The sequence below is a fragment of the Mus pahari genome, chromosome 4 (assembly GCF_900095145.1).
Source record: "Mus pahari chromosome 4, PAHARI_EIJ_v1.1, whole genome shotgun sequence".
Lineage (NCBI taxonomy): Eukaryota > Metazoa > Chordata > Mammalia > Rodentia > Muridae > Mus > Mus pahari.
The window spans coordinates 140,791,489-140,803,303 of NC_034593.1; the positions used below are offsets into that span (position 1 = coordinate 140,791,489).

The 11,815-nt window shown below is 45.3% G+C and overlaps 1 protein-coding gene across 3 annotated transcripts in view; it reads right to left on the reverse strand.

The window, feature by feature from the left end:
• The window catches only part of St6galnac3 (ST6 N-acetylgalactosaminide alpha-2,6-sialyltransferase 3), a 512,766-nt gene that overhangs the window by 428,102 nt on the left and 72,849 nt on the right, over positions 1–11,815 (reverse strand). The window contains exon 1 of one of the 3 annotated variants that reach the window (XM_029538166.1): positions 3,190–3,219. The exons of the other annotated variants lie outside the window; for them this stretch is intronic. Coding sequence (XP_029394026.1) covers positions 3,190–3,192 — 3 coding nt within the window. The 5' untranslated portion in view covers positions 3,193–3,219. Of the gene's footprint in view, positions 1–3,189; positions 3,220–11,815 lie in introns of those variants that run through there. 3 annotated transcript variants of the gene reach the window in all.

An 11,815-nucleotide genomic window follows, 5' to 3' on the forward strand; every position in this document is an offset into this window, starting at 1 on the left:
GGGGTCAATTGTACTGGCTGGCTTTGTGTCAACTTGACACAGCTGGAGTTATCACAGAGAAAGGAGCTTCAGTTGGGGAAATGCCTCCATGAGATCTAGCTGTAAGGCACTTTCTCAATTAGTGATCAAGGGGGGAGGTCCTCTTGTGGGTGGTGCCATCTCTGGGCTGGTAGTCTTGGTTCTATAAGAGAGCAGGCTGAGCAAGTCAGGGGAAGCAAGTCAGTAAAGAACATCCCTCCATGGCCTCTGCATCAGCTCCTGACCTGCTTGAGTCCAGTCCTGCATTCTTTGGTGATCAACAGCAGTACGGGAATGTAAGCCGAATAAACCCTTTCCTCCCCAACTTGCTTCTTGGTCATGATGCTTTGTCCAGGAATAGAAACCCTGACTAAGACAAGTATTTTCTTAAGCAAGTAATAATGTAATCATATGTCAGTAAGAAATAGACTGGAGAAATAAGCCAAAAATAAATAATGCAAAATCTTCACTAGGCCCATTGTCTTAGTTAAGGTTATACTGCTGTGAACAGATACCATGACTAAAGCAACTCTTATAAGGATGACATTAATTGGGGCTGGCTTACAGGGTCAGAGGTGCAATCCATTATCATCAAGGCGGGAGCATGGCAGTGTCCAGGCAGATGTGCGATTGGAGAAGCTAAGAGTTCTTCCACCTCTTGTTCCGAAGGCTGCCAGCAGAAGACTGGCTTCCAGGCAGCTAGGACGAGGATCTTAAAGCCCACACCCACAGTGACACACTTACTCCAACAGGGCCACATCTACTCCAACAAGGACACACCTCCTAATAGTGTCACTCTCTGGGCCAAACATATACAATCTGTCACACCAGACTATAAGGAGTGGTGCCAAACTCATGTTCTCATTTCCTTTGCATAAACTGCTACAGTAACTGCACCTTCATTATCTTTTCTGACAACACAAAGTCCACACTGTGCCTGGCATTGTGTGCATGTTTGACAACAGTCCTAACATCTACCCTGAGGCATCATAAATACAGATGCCATCTCTCTGACGACACCTCCACACACACTAAGATAAGTGTCAAGTCACAATCCCAATGACTGAAGTTGTTTTAGGTAATTCATAGGTTATAAAAACTAATGAGAAGTGAAAAAAAAATATGAGGGCATTACAACACTCCCATTAAAATGAAAATCTATATTACACTTTATATTCTTCAAGTAACCATTCCAGAACAAAGCACCAAGCAATATATCAAATGCTCTGTTGGAAAAAAACTCACTTCATTAATGTTCAGAAATAGTTGCCTATGTATTCTTTTAAGCCATAATCATCTCCAATTTCATAATTATCAAAGTCCAGTTTTAATCAGTAATTCATTTGAGTAACTAAAAATACACAAAGGCACACTAACATGTGTACACTCATACACACACACACACACACACTTTGAAAATCACCATTATGAGCAGTTTTATGAATGGCACCGGAAGGTGTAGCACATGTGAGAAATGAGCATACAGCACCCAGGCAAGCACTTCTTTCATTCCACAGTAAAGGCTAATCTAAAATCATACATGAACGAGGTGTGCAGCTGGGGAGGCTGTTGCTGGGAACATGCTTGCCTTGAGAGCAAGATGGTCAGATTTGGATCCCCAGAACCTACGTACAAAAGTCTGCACCGAGTGTGGTAGCCTCGGCACCTGGAAGGCAGAGGGATGAATCCCGAGGCTTCCTGGCAAAGCACCCAAGTCTACCGGGTAAGTTCCAGGCCAGTGAGAGCTGTCTAAAAGAAATACGCAGACGGTTCCCGAAGAATGAAGTCTGGTGTTGACTCTCTCTGGCCTCTACCAGCATGCATACACCAGCATACACTTACTATTTGGACATACATTCCACCACTTGATACACACACACACACACACACACACACACAACACACGGGCTGGTTGCTACCCTTTGATTATATCTTCAGAGGGGTTGGCCAGTGCATTTTGAGTTCTGATTAGACAAATAGTAGTTGATAACCAGATGACATGGCTTGTCTTTTGAAAGTGTGGGATGATCTCTAAGGACCACTGGTTATGTGAATTGTAAATATGGCTCAGTAGTGGAAAACCCCTCCCCCATCTTCAAATCTGCGATGCAGAAGAAAAAGACTAAATCAGAAATTGGACTCTTGATTTTTTGTCATCAGTGTGCTGATGACATCAGTGACACTGGCCACCTCGGGAGAGGCAGTGACCCTAGCAGGCATGACAAAGAAGCATTCTAATTTGAATTTCTGAACACTCATGCCAATCACAGCTTTAGAATAATCACGCAGGCCTGCCTCCAGCTGTGCTCTGAGTCACATTCATTTGTTTTTTCCTTTCAAGACTTGTGCAGGCTGGTACTCAATTCTAAACTCTAATCTTAACTCTCAATCTCGAAAGAGGAGACATTTAAAACATTCGAATTGAATTTACAGTATATAATGGCTGGCAATTATTAGCATTTCCAGATGCAAACTACCTGTGTGTGTTCTTCACGGTACTGAACACTAGCCATATTTTTATGACTAATGTGAATATCAGTTAGCTAATGTGGATGTTACCTTTCTAACGTGGTGAGAGCTGTGGAAGCACATAAAATATTGCATATCGATTAAATATAAGACAAGGAATGTCTTAATAATCCCCGTGTGATTAAAAGGCAAGAACAGACTCCATTCTCTGGCTCTGTTACATTTCAGTGACTTAACAGGAATGAGACAGTTTACATCTGGAAGCCCTTACCACATCAATGATCAATCAGAAACCCTGACTCCACAAAGAGTTAGGTAGCCCACACTCTTCCACTAGTGAAACAGAAAAAAACCAAAGCTTTCTTTCCCAAACAGCTGCACATGATTGGGGTCGGCTCCTGAATTCTACTTCTGTTCCAGCCACAGGCCTGAATAAAGTCACTCCTGAATCAACAGTCAACACTAACAATAGTAACAATAACAATAGCTATTGTACCTTAGGACTTGAATGGGGAAAAGATGTTGGTTCTAGTTGGCCGAACAACTCCACAAAATGGAGCTGCTCTGAATTTTTTGGCTGAGGAAACTTGACCTCTACAAAGTAATTTGCTGAATGCTCCAGAGAGTAACTGTTAAAGGAAAATTTAAAGCCCAGGCTTTTCCAGAACACGTTCACTGTACAAATACTGTCTGAACACCTACCATGTACACAGCTCAGTTCTGAACCCGACCGTGAACAGAAGAGAGGTCCTGTCTGCCCAGAGCTTGCCCTAAAGGAGCTGGTAGTGCTTTATAAATGGCAAACCAGAGAAACGAAGACAAAGTCCAAAGAGAAAAATGAACCGCTGCAAAGAGAGCAGAACTGGAAGGAAGAGAGGCATTCAAGTCACACTGTATCTAACCGAGTCTGGACTCTGACTCTCCAACAATGCAAAATTAAAATTAAAAATGAAGAATAGTTCAGGAGCCATGAATACTCGCAGTTTTAAAAGGAAATGATGAGCCAAAGAAACAGGGACATTGCCAAGAAGCAGCAAGGGATCTGACCAAGGCAGAGGTAGCAGGGAAGAAATGTCAGCCAGAGCAAAAGGCTCAAGGACAATTAGGTCAGACAGTGCCCCAGATGAGGACCAAGCATGGTGGATGGACACAAAGTCTGTGAGCTCTTCCAGTGTCCCTAGCACAGGACCCAGTTATATTGGAAAATAGCCAGTGTGAGCAAAAACTAAAGAAAAGAAGGCCTGGCTGAGGTTGTAATGCAGGCCGCTAGGTCAACAACCGAGGCCTGAAAACGGAGGCCTTCCAAAGTATTTACAAGGATCCGCGCTGTAAGGCAGAGTGGAGAGGGCGGATTTTCACCTCAGCAGATGGAGAGCTAAGCGCCCTTGCCAAGAGGTTTGCAGGAAGCCTGAGGCTTAACCAGAGATGAACCGAGGAGAGAAGGAACCAACCTCCCCGCTCAGACCCAAGGCTCTCTCGGGAATGAGTGTCAAGGACTCTTAACATTGGACAGGATCATTTAGGGCTCCTGAGCAGACCCAACACCATCTTCTTGCCTATGAAGCACAGGCAACAGAGTCCCCTGAGATGCTTCCGGGGGTCTAAGGAAGCCAAAGGCACCCCTCCAGAGCCCAACCAATGGCTCCCTGTGGGAAACCCAGAAAGGCTTCCGGTTCTTCGCAGCTTATCCTCCGTGCAGATATTTTAATTAATGTTTAATCTTCCCGTGTTTGTGCCTGGAGGCAGAGCCTGTGAGGGGGCAGAGTTCTCAGTCACAGCCTCAGACAAGCTGCAGGTTTAACATTAAACAACCACAACTCAAATGACCAGCCAGACCCTTGCCCTCCATCCCAACTGCCAGGCGCACGGGGCCACACAGTGCGCCTGCTCTGCAGTTGCTCCCTTTCATCCTCCAACCATTACAATGGTGGGTGTCTATTTCTCCCCACCACCACCACCCCGTTCCTGGGGAGGGGCTGGATCCTGGGAGAAAATGGCTCTGTCACTCAAGAGGGATGAAGCGAGAGGAACGCTACGCTAGAAATGATTACCAAGGCCTGTGAGGGACGCCTCCGAGCGCCCCTGAGAACCCCCGCTCCCCGTACACACAGCTGAAAGAAAAGGCAAGAAGCCTCGGTACAGCTCCTGGCGTCTAGGGGAGCCGTCTGACAGCTTATTTATTAAACGCATTTTCATATTAATTCCCCTCTGCACCACAGATGACCTTCAGAAACATTTACTGAGTGTCAAGAACATGACGCACCATGGTGGAGGGAAGGCAGGGATGGGAGAAGAGCTCCCTGCAATCAGCTTTCTCCTGCATGACTGCATATGAAATCGGTTAAAATGAAATACTACATTAGGTAGCTGGTCCTTTAATGGAGGGCCTAAATTAGATAGCTAGATAAATTAGAACCCAATTAATGAAGGCCCAAATTACTTTTGCCTCCGTATATTTCCGAGAGGAATGGTTCTCGGGAATGTAAAACAACATAGGAAATATTGTTAGCACTTCCCCAAGCATGTCCTGAGTCCCGACACAGTTTATCTTCACCAGTCCTAACATGAGCACTGGAGTCCAGAATAATGACCCTTAAACATCCACAATGTACAATTATACTTAATATCTATATTTACCAAGTCAAAGCTCAGACGCAAAGGCTTTCACAAGAAGGCTTTTCCTCTAGCCCTTTAAAAGTAAACTTTTGGTAGAATGCACACAACGTAAAGGTCGCTACCTTAAGAGTCTGTAAGTGCGTGGCTCCGTGGTACTAAATACTTTCTCATTAGCGCCACCCATCATGCCACCTGCCCAGTCCCGGGCTATTTTCAACTTGCACGGCTGAAGCTACACTCCCATTAAACAGTGAGCTGTCATTTCCGTCCGCACCTATTCGCCAGAAGTGTCCACCCAAGGGAGCCGTCCAGTTCACATATTTGAGGTTGACTTCTTACAGAAAGTAAAATTAGGAATTCTCAGTTTTCATGATTTCCCCCCATGGTTAAGCTCACTATCCTAGCTTATCTTTTGTTGTGATAAAACACTGACCAAAACCAACCGGAAAGAACTGGTTTGTTGGGCTTAAAGGGAAGCCAAGGTAAAGCAAAAACCATGGAGGACCACCTACTCAGGGGTGACCTGCCCACACCAGTCAGGAATCAAGACAATGACCCCCCCAAATCTGCCCACAAGCCAATCGGATCCAATGGAGGTAATTCCTCCACTGAGATTCTCACTTCCCAGGTATGCCTAGGTTTGCCTAAACTAACAAAACTAACCAGCCTACCTATTTATTTCATTTATCAGGCTTGAGAAAGATACATTGTTCTGTTCCATGAAGCCATGTGAGATCCTAGGACACCCACAGGTCAGTGCTGATAGATCAACACCTGTAGCCTGCTAAGAACTGGGAGCTGCGGATGAAAGACCTTGGCCACCTCCGCACACAGTTTACAGTATCAGTCAGGACTCTAGCTGACTTGGGTCTGGTAAACAAACACCCACAAAACCACACTTGAACACATTTAAAGCCATGGAAATAACAACTGCCCAGAATAACAGCAAGAGAGCATGGCCAGAACGAACAGAGTGATGCTTTGTCTGCACAAGCTAACAGGCACCGTGGTGAGACCGTGGTGAGACCGTGGTGAGACCCACTTGACGGTGTTGCGGACAATCTCATCACCAGGCAGGGAGAGGGCGTGGAGACCCACGGGGACGTACTCAGCCCAGAGGAGATGAAGCTCTGTCAGTCTTTCTTGGTTCTGAATCATTACTTCTAGGGAGGGACGGCATTAGAAAAACCTTTCAAGCCACAAGCACACATCTTAGGGAGATAGCTAATTAGAATTCACCCTTAACTGTGAGAGAATTAACAGACATTAAATAATCATTATTTATAATTGGAGAATCAAGTTACCCAAAAGGGGGGTAGGCAAGCTCAGATTGCTTTGCTTAATGTTTAATTTACGAAAATGGAAGGGTACGTGGTTCTCGAAAATAATCAATAAATTCAGTTCCTAAAGTCAGAAACCTTAAAAGTATCTTTTCTTCCTAAAACACCTATGTTAAAACTGTTCAGGTATATGCTTTGTTCTAGAAAAGGGGACAAAAAAATTTTGATTATAAGTAGCAACACACAGGACAAAGCCTTTCCTGAGCTCTGGATCAAGTGACTGAGAGAGGGAGGGGGAGAGGAGGGAGGGGAAGGGGAGGGGAGAGGAGGAGTGAGGGGGAGGGGAAGGGGAGTGGAGCTTTGTCATTCTTAGGGCACAGCACTCATCAAGGTCTTCTAAGTCTTCTCATTTGTTTGTTTATCCTATTTTGTTTTTCTTCCTAGAATCTCCACCTTCTCTCCTAAGGAAGGGACACCCTTAAACCCCCTTTCATTCTCTCCTCTCCCGACAGGGTTGCTCCCTGGCCAGGCTTGCAGCCGAATACTTGGCCTTCCTGGAAGCTGATGGGTCAAGCCAAGGCATAGATTAAATAAGGTCTCATATTCTCTGTATTGCTCAAAAAGAAAGGAAGGGAAGAAGGGAGGAAGAAAATGATAAGAAAAAGAAAGAAGAAAAGGCTGCAACACTTAGGCCTCAAAATGTCAAAGAAATATGAAGAAAAACATTAAAATGTATTATCATCCAATGCCAAAGATGATGGCACTAGTAAGATTCAGCAGTGTGTGTGTGTGTGTGTGTGTGTGAGAGAGAGAGAGAGAGAGAGAGAGAGAGAGAGAGAGAGAGAGAGAGAATAGAACCTTCTCCCCAATGTCTCCTGGAGCAGCAGACACCAGCTACCAGCTTTCTTGAAGGTCACACATGTCCAAAGTCTACAAACACGTATCTGTAAGCATGACACTGACTTCTAAGAACCACACAGAGGAAAATGCCCAGGGTAGGCACAATGGAATGTTACTCAGCTATGGAGAATGAGGACATCCTGAGTTTGGGAGGCAAAGAATGGAAACGGGCAACCTCAGGAGTTAGGAGGTGGGGGACCAGCCAGAATGCACCAGAGACCTGGGAGGTGAGAGACTCTCAGGACTCAAAGGGAGGGACCTTAGATGAAATGCCAGACAGTAGGGAGAGCCCACCTCCAGCAGGAAGACAGGACATCAAACTAGGGGACAGACACCAGAAGACAATCTCAACTGTAGTTTCTCAGAAGCTTTTCAAATTGTTTTTTGAGACAAGGTCTCTCCCCTAGCTTGGAATGTAAGTAAGACAGGCAGCAGTGGGTGCCAGCAGGTGGCAGCAGGCACCAGGGGTCAGCCTGTCCGTGCTGCCCCAGCACTGGGGATACAGAAGTGCATCAGCACAGGAGAACCGAGCTCTGGTTCTCTGCCACTGACCCATTTCCCCAACTGAATCCCTAACCACAAACTTAACTAGAACATCCTGTGACTATATACAAGTAGCTGTCTTAAGTTTAAGGTAGAATACTGAAAACATCAACAGCTCTATTACAAACATTCTAAGGCTGGGTTGGGAATGGAAGCAGCTGCCGGCAAGCGTGAATAGTCTGGATTGTCTGGATTGCAGGTGCCTCTGTATGATGTTATTAACCATCTCCCCACCACCACCACCCCAACCCTGCCAAGCACACAAACAGGCTCACACAGGCACACATGCACACACACATGCACACACACATGCACACACACGCACACACATGCACACACACACACACACACACACACACACACACACACACCTCGACTGACAAATATTAAGAACGAACAGAAGAGCCACATGTGGTCCTGAGGTTTTCTATGCCAGCACACAGCAGGTGAGGCAGGAGGATCACAGTGATTAGAGGGCAACCCAAGCTACCTGGTGAGCTCCAAGCCAGCCCTGACTACATCAGAAGCTATCTCAAAAGCAAAAATCAAACACAGTAATAATGATACGAAGGGAACAAAGGACACAGGGTGCTTGGGAATGAGTTCCCCCTGATGTTAGCTCCCCCTTCATAATAGTCCAGAGTATTCAGCTGTTGGCTGTGCTATAAGAAACAGTCTATATCCTGTTGCTTTAGAACACTTGAAATCATGTAAATTATTTCTGGGGAATGTTTAAAAATTCATGTTATTTACTCCTGAGAGGCCACAGCAACATCTTTCCAGACTGCAACAGACTGTTCTGCGAATGATGGGGGGGAAGGGAGGAAGGGGGGAGGGTTAATTTCTGAGATGCAACAACCCTGCTTTGTGCGCAGATCAATAAAAGGAAATGAGCTACTGTGGTTTGCCTGCCATCCCTCCACCGTATTCACAGTCCTGAGTGGATCAAAACTCCATTTGTAAATTAAACTAGCTTGTCTGGTACGGGAACACAGAAAGCCCGTGAGCACTGCAAACCACATTCTCTGAACAGCACATCTCCCTCCCAGGCCCGGGAAGAGACTAAGAGCCAGCAACGAACACCCCAAGCTTTATCTACGTTTTTCAAACAATTTCTTTTAAAACTGCTTGTGTTCCCGTCTCTCTAGTTTGTTACTTTCTTTTCTTTTCTTTTCTTTTCTTTTCTTTCCTTTTCTTTTCTTTTCTTTTTTCCGAGACAGGGTTTCTCTATATATCTCTGGCAGTCCTGAAACTCATTCTGTAGACCAGGCTGGCCTTGAACTCAGAAATCCACCTGCCTCTGCCTCCCAAGTGCTGGGATTAAAGGCATGCGCCACCACTGCCCAGCTTAGTTTGTTACTTTGACCTGTGTTTTAAAACAAAACACCAAAGATTGATGTCCACATTTTGTGTGTGCATGTGGATGTGTTCATGTATGTGCGGACTCCTAGAAGCCCCAGACATCAGCCCGTCTCTGCCTCCTGGTGCTGGATTATGAGTGTGCATCCACCATGCCTGGCTTTTGTACGTGGGTCCTGTGCTGCTCTTTACTGACCGAGGTATCTCCCCAACCCATATGTCTACATTGTAAAATATGTTTTAAGACCTATTTACCTAATTTTTCCACTTGAGAATTTCACACATGACTACTAGATCATTTTAATCCTCTGTTCACTATCTGTTCCAACTCTTCCCATATCCCTGACTCCCTCTCGATTCATGACCTATTTATCTGTTACACATACATGCACACACATGCACATGTAAATAGATTGTTGAATCCATTTAGCATTGCTCGTGTGTACATGTGACCTGTTTGTGTCTATTTGTGTGTATATGTGTGACCTGTTTGTGTCTATTCGTGTGTGTGTATGTGATCTGTGTGTGTCTATCTGTATGTGTATCTATGTGATATGTGTGTATAATGATTGCGTGTGTGACCTGTTTGTGTCTATTTGTGTGTGTGTTTCTATGTGATATATGTGTATAATGATTGTGTGTGTGTGTGTGTGTGTGTGTGTATGATCTGTGTATATCTTTGTGTATGTGTCCCTGTGTGGTATGTGTATGTGTGTGTTTTTCTGTGTATGGTTGTGTCTGTGCAGTGTGTATATCTGTGTATGTGATATGTATGTGAATGTATGTGTGTGGTATGCATATATGGTGTGTGTGTCTGTGTATCTGCAGATATGTGTGGCATCTGTGTGCATGTGTATATGTGTGTGATATGTATCTGTGTGTATGTGCATGTATCTGCATGTGTGATCTGTATGTATCTGTGTGCATGTGTATCTGTGTGCATATGTGAAATCTGTGTATATATATGTCTGTGTACCTATATGTGCATTGCTGCATTATGTATCTCTGTGTGTCTGTGTGTGTGATCTGTGTGTAGTATATCTGTGGGAGAGAGAGAGAGAGAGAGAGAGAGAGAGAGAGAGAGAGAGAGAGATCTATGTGTCTGTGTGTCATTGTGTATCTGTGTGCCTATCTGTGTGCATTTAGGGATGCCTACTGTGATTGGATACCCTATAACAATTACCTATAGTTCTTCATATAGGTATAGGCCCTTATGAGAAGTCCCCCATACATGCTGCAAGGTCCACAGATGTTATCATTGTCCAGGCCTTGTATAAGCAACCATATTGTTGAGGCTTAATGAGTGCAGGTCTCTGTCAGCAAGCATCATCGCTCCACAGATCCTGCCTTCAGGTTCCTTGACTTGAGTTCCTGCCCTGACGTCCCTCAATGGTGGACTATGACCTGCAAATGTAAACCAAGTGAACCCTGCTGTCTTCAGGCTGCTTGCAAGCGAAAGGCAAGAAACTAGGACACCGACTATAGCATGTCCGACCCCTGAGCTGGGTTTATTACCTCTTCCCTGTGATGGAGAAATAGCCAGAGACCCCAGAATGCTCACACAGCATGCTCACACAAAATGCTCACACAGAATGCTCACACAGCAAGTAAGTAGCAAAGCCAGAGTGGCGACCGCTAAGCCTGGACCACTACGCAGACAAGCCGATTTCAGAAGCCTGGAGAGCACGTTCTCTGAGTTGTCTCCTGCACTCTTGAGAGCAGACGGTCTTTAGCCGATTGATACTGACAGCTGTCAATTTCCAATAACTTCTTCGGGCTACCTCCAGTCTTTACTGACTAGATTTGTAATCTGTTTGCTTGTTTGTTTGGCCAAAGCCTGGCTCTATTTAACCCAGACACTGATGGACATGCTAGGATTGAATGACATTGAGAAAAGGCAAGCTAACAGAAATGCACAGGGCAGCATTCAGCACTGTATGTCTAAGTGAAGGGACAACCCCAAGGCGGCTCTGAGCCCTTGGTTGGGGTGATCTGGAGTTCTAAGAGCCAAAGTACAGGTCAGCTCCACAGAGAGAAGCGTCATTCCAGATGTTCTCGAGAGCGTCAGCCATCTGCAATGCCTTTTGAGACTTCAGCTCTCCAGCAAAAGATGGCTGGCTTCATTCTTGGAGCAGAGAAGAAGGTCCAAGAATTGTCATCATAAAGGGAGACATATATCTGCCCCATGCTGTGACTTCGGGCAACCTGGAGAGTCTTGGGATCACAAAGGATCTTTAAGGTCCGTGCGTCCAGACATTTTACTGCACTGGGAACTTATGCTTAGAAAAACTCACTCCCACCCATTTCCAGGGCACTAGGACTGTAGAGAAGCCTGGAAAAGAATCCTTCTGGCCTGTGGGGTGAGGCAGAAAGAACCTGGAGCCTTAAGGACAGCTGATAACAACAGTGAGTGAGAGAGTTGTGAAGTGGCAACAGAACTAATTGTATGTATGTTGTCAGCACAACACTAGGAACTTCCTAAGGTCACAGCCTTAGGAAGGCGGAGAGGCACTGTCCTAGGCTGGGCTGTCTGTGAGGTTTTCAGTTCTCACTATGCATGGCCACCTGGGGTTTTGACTTAACATTTATTACTAAGTCTAAATTTTACTCACACTTGGTTTTTGAGTGAC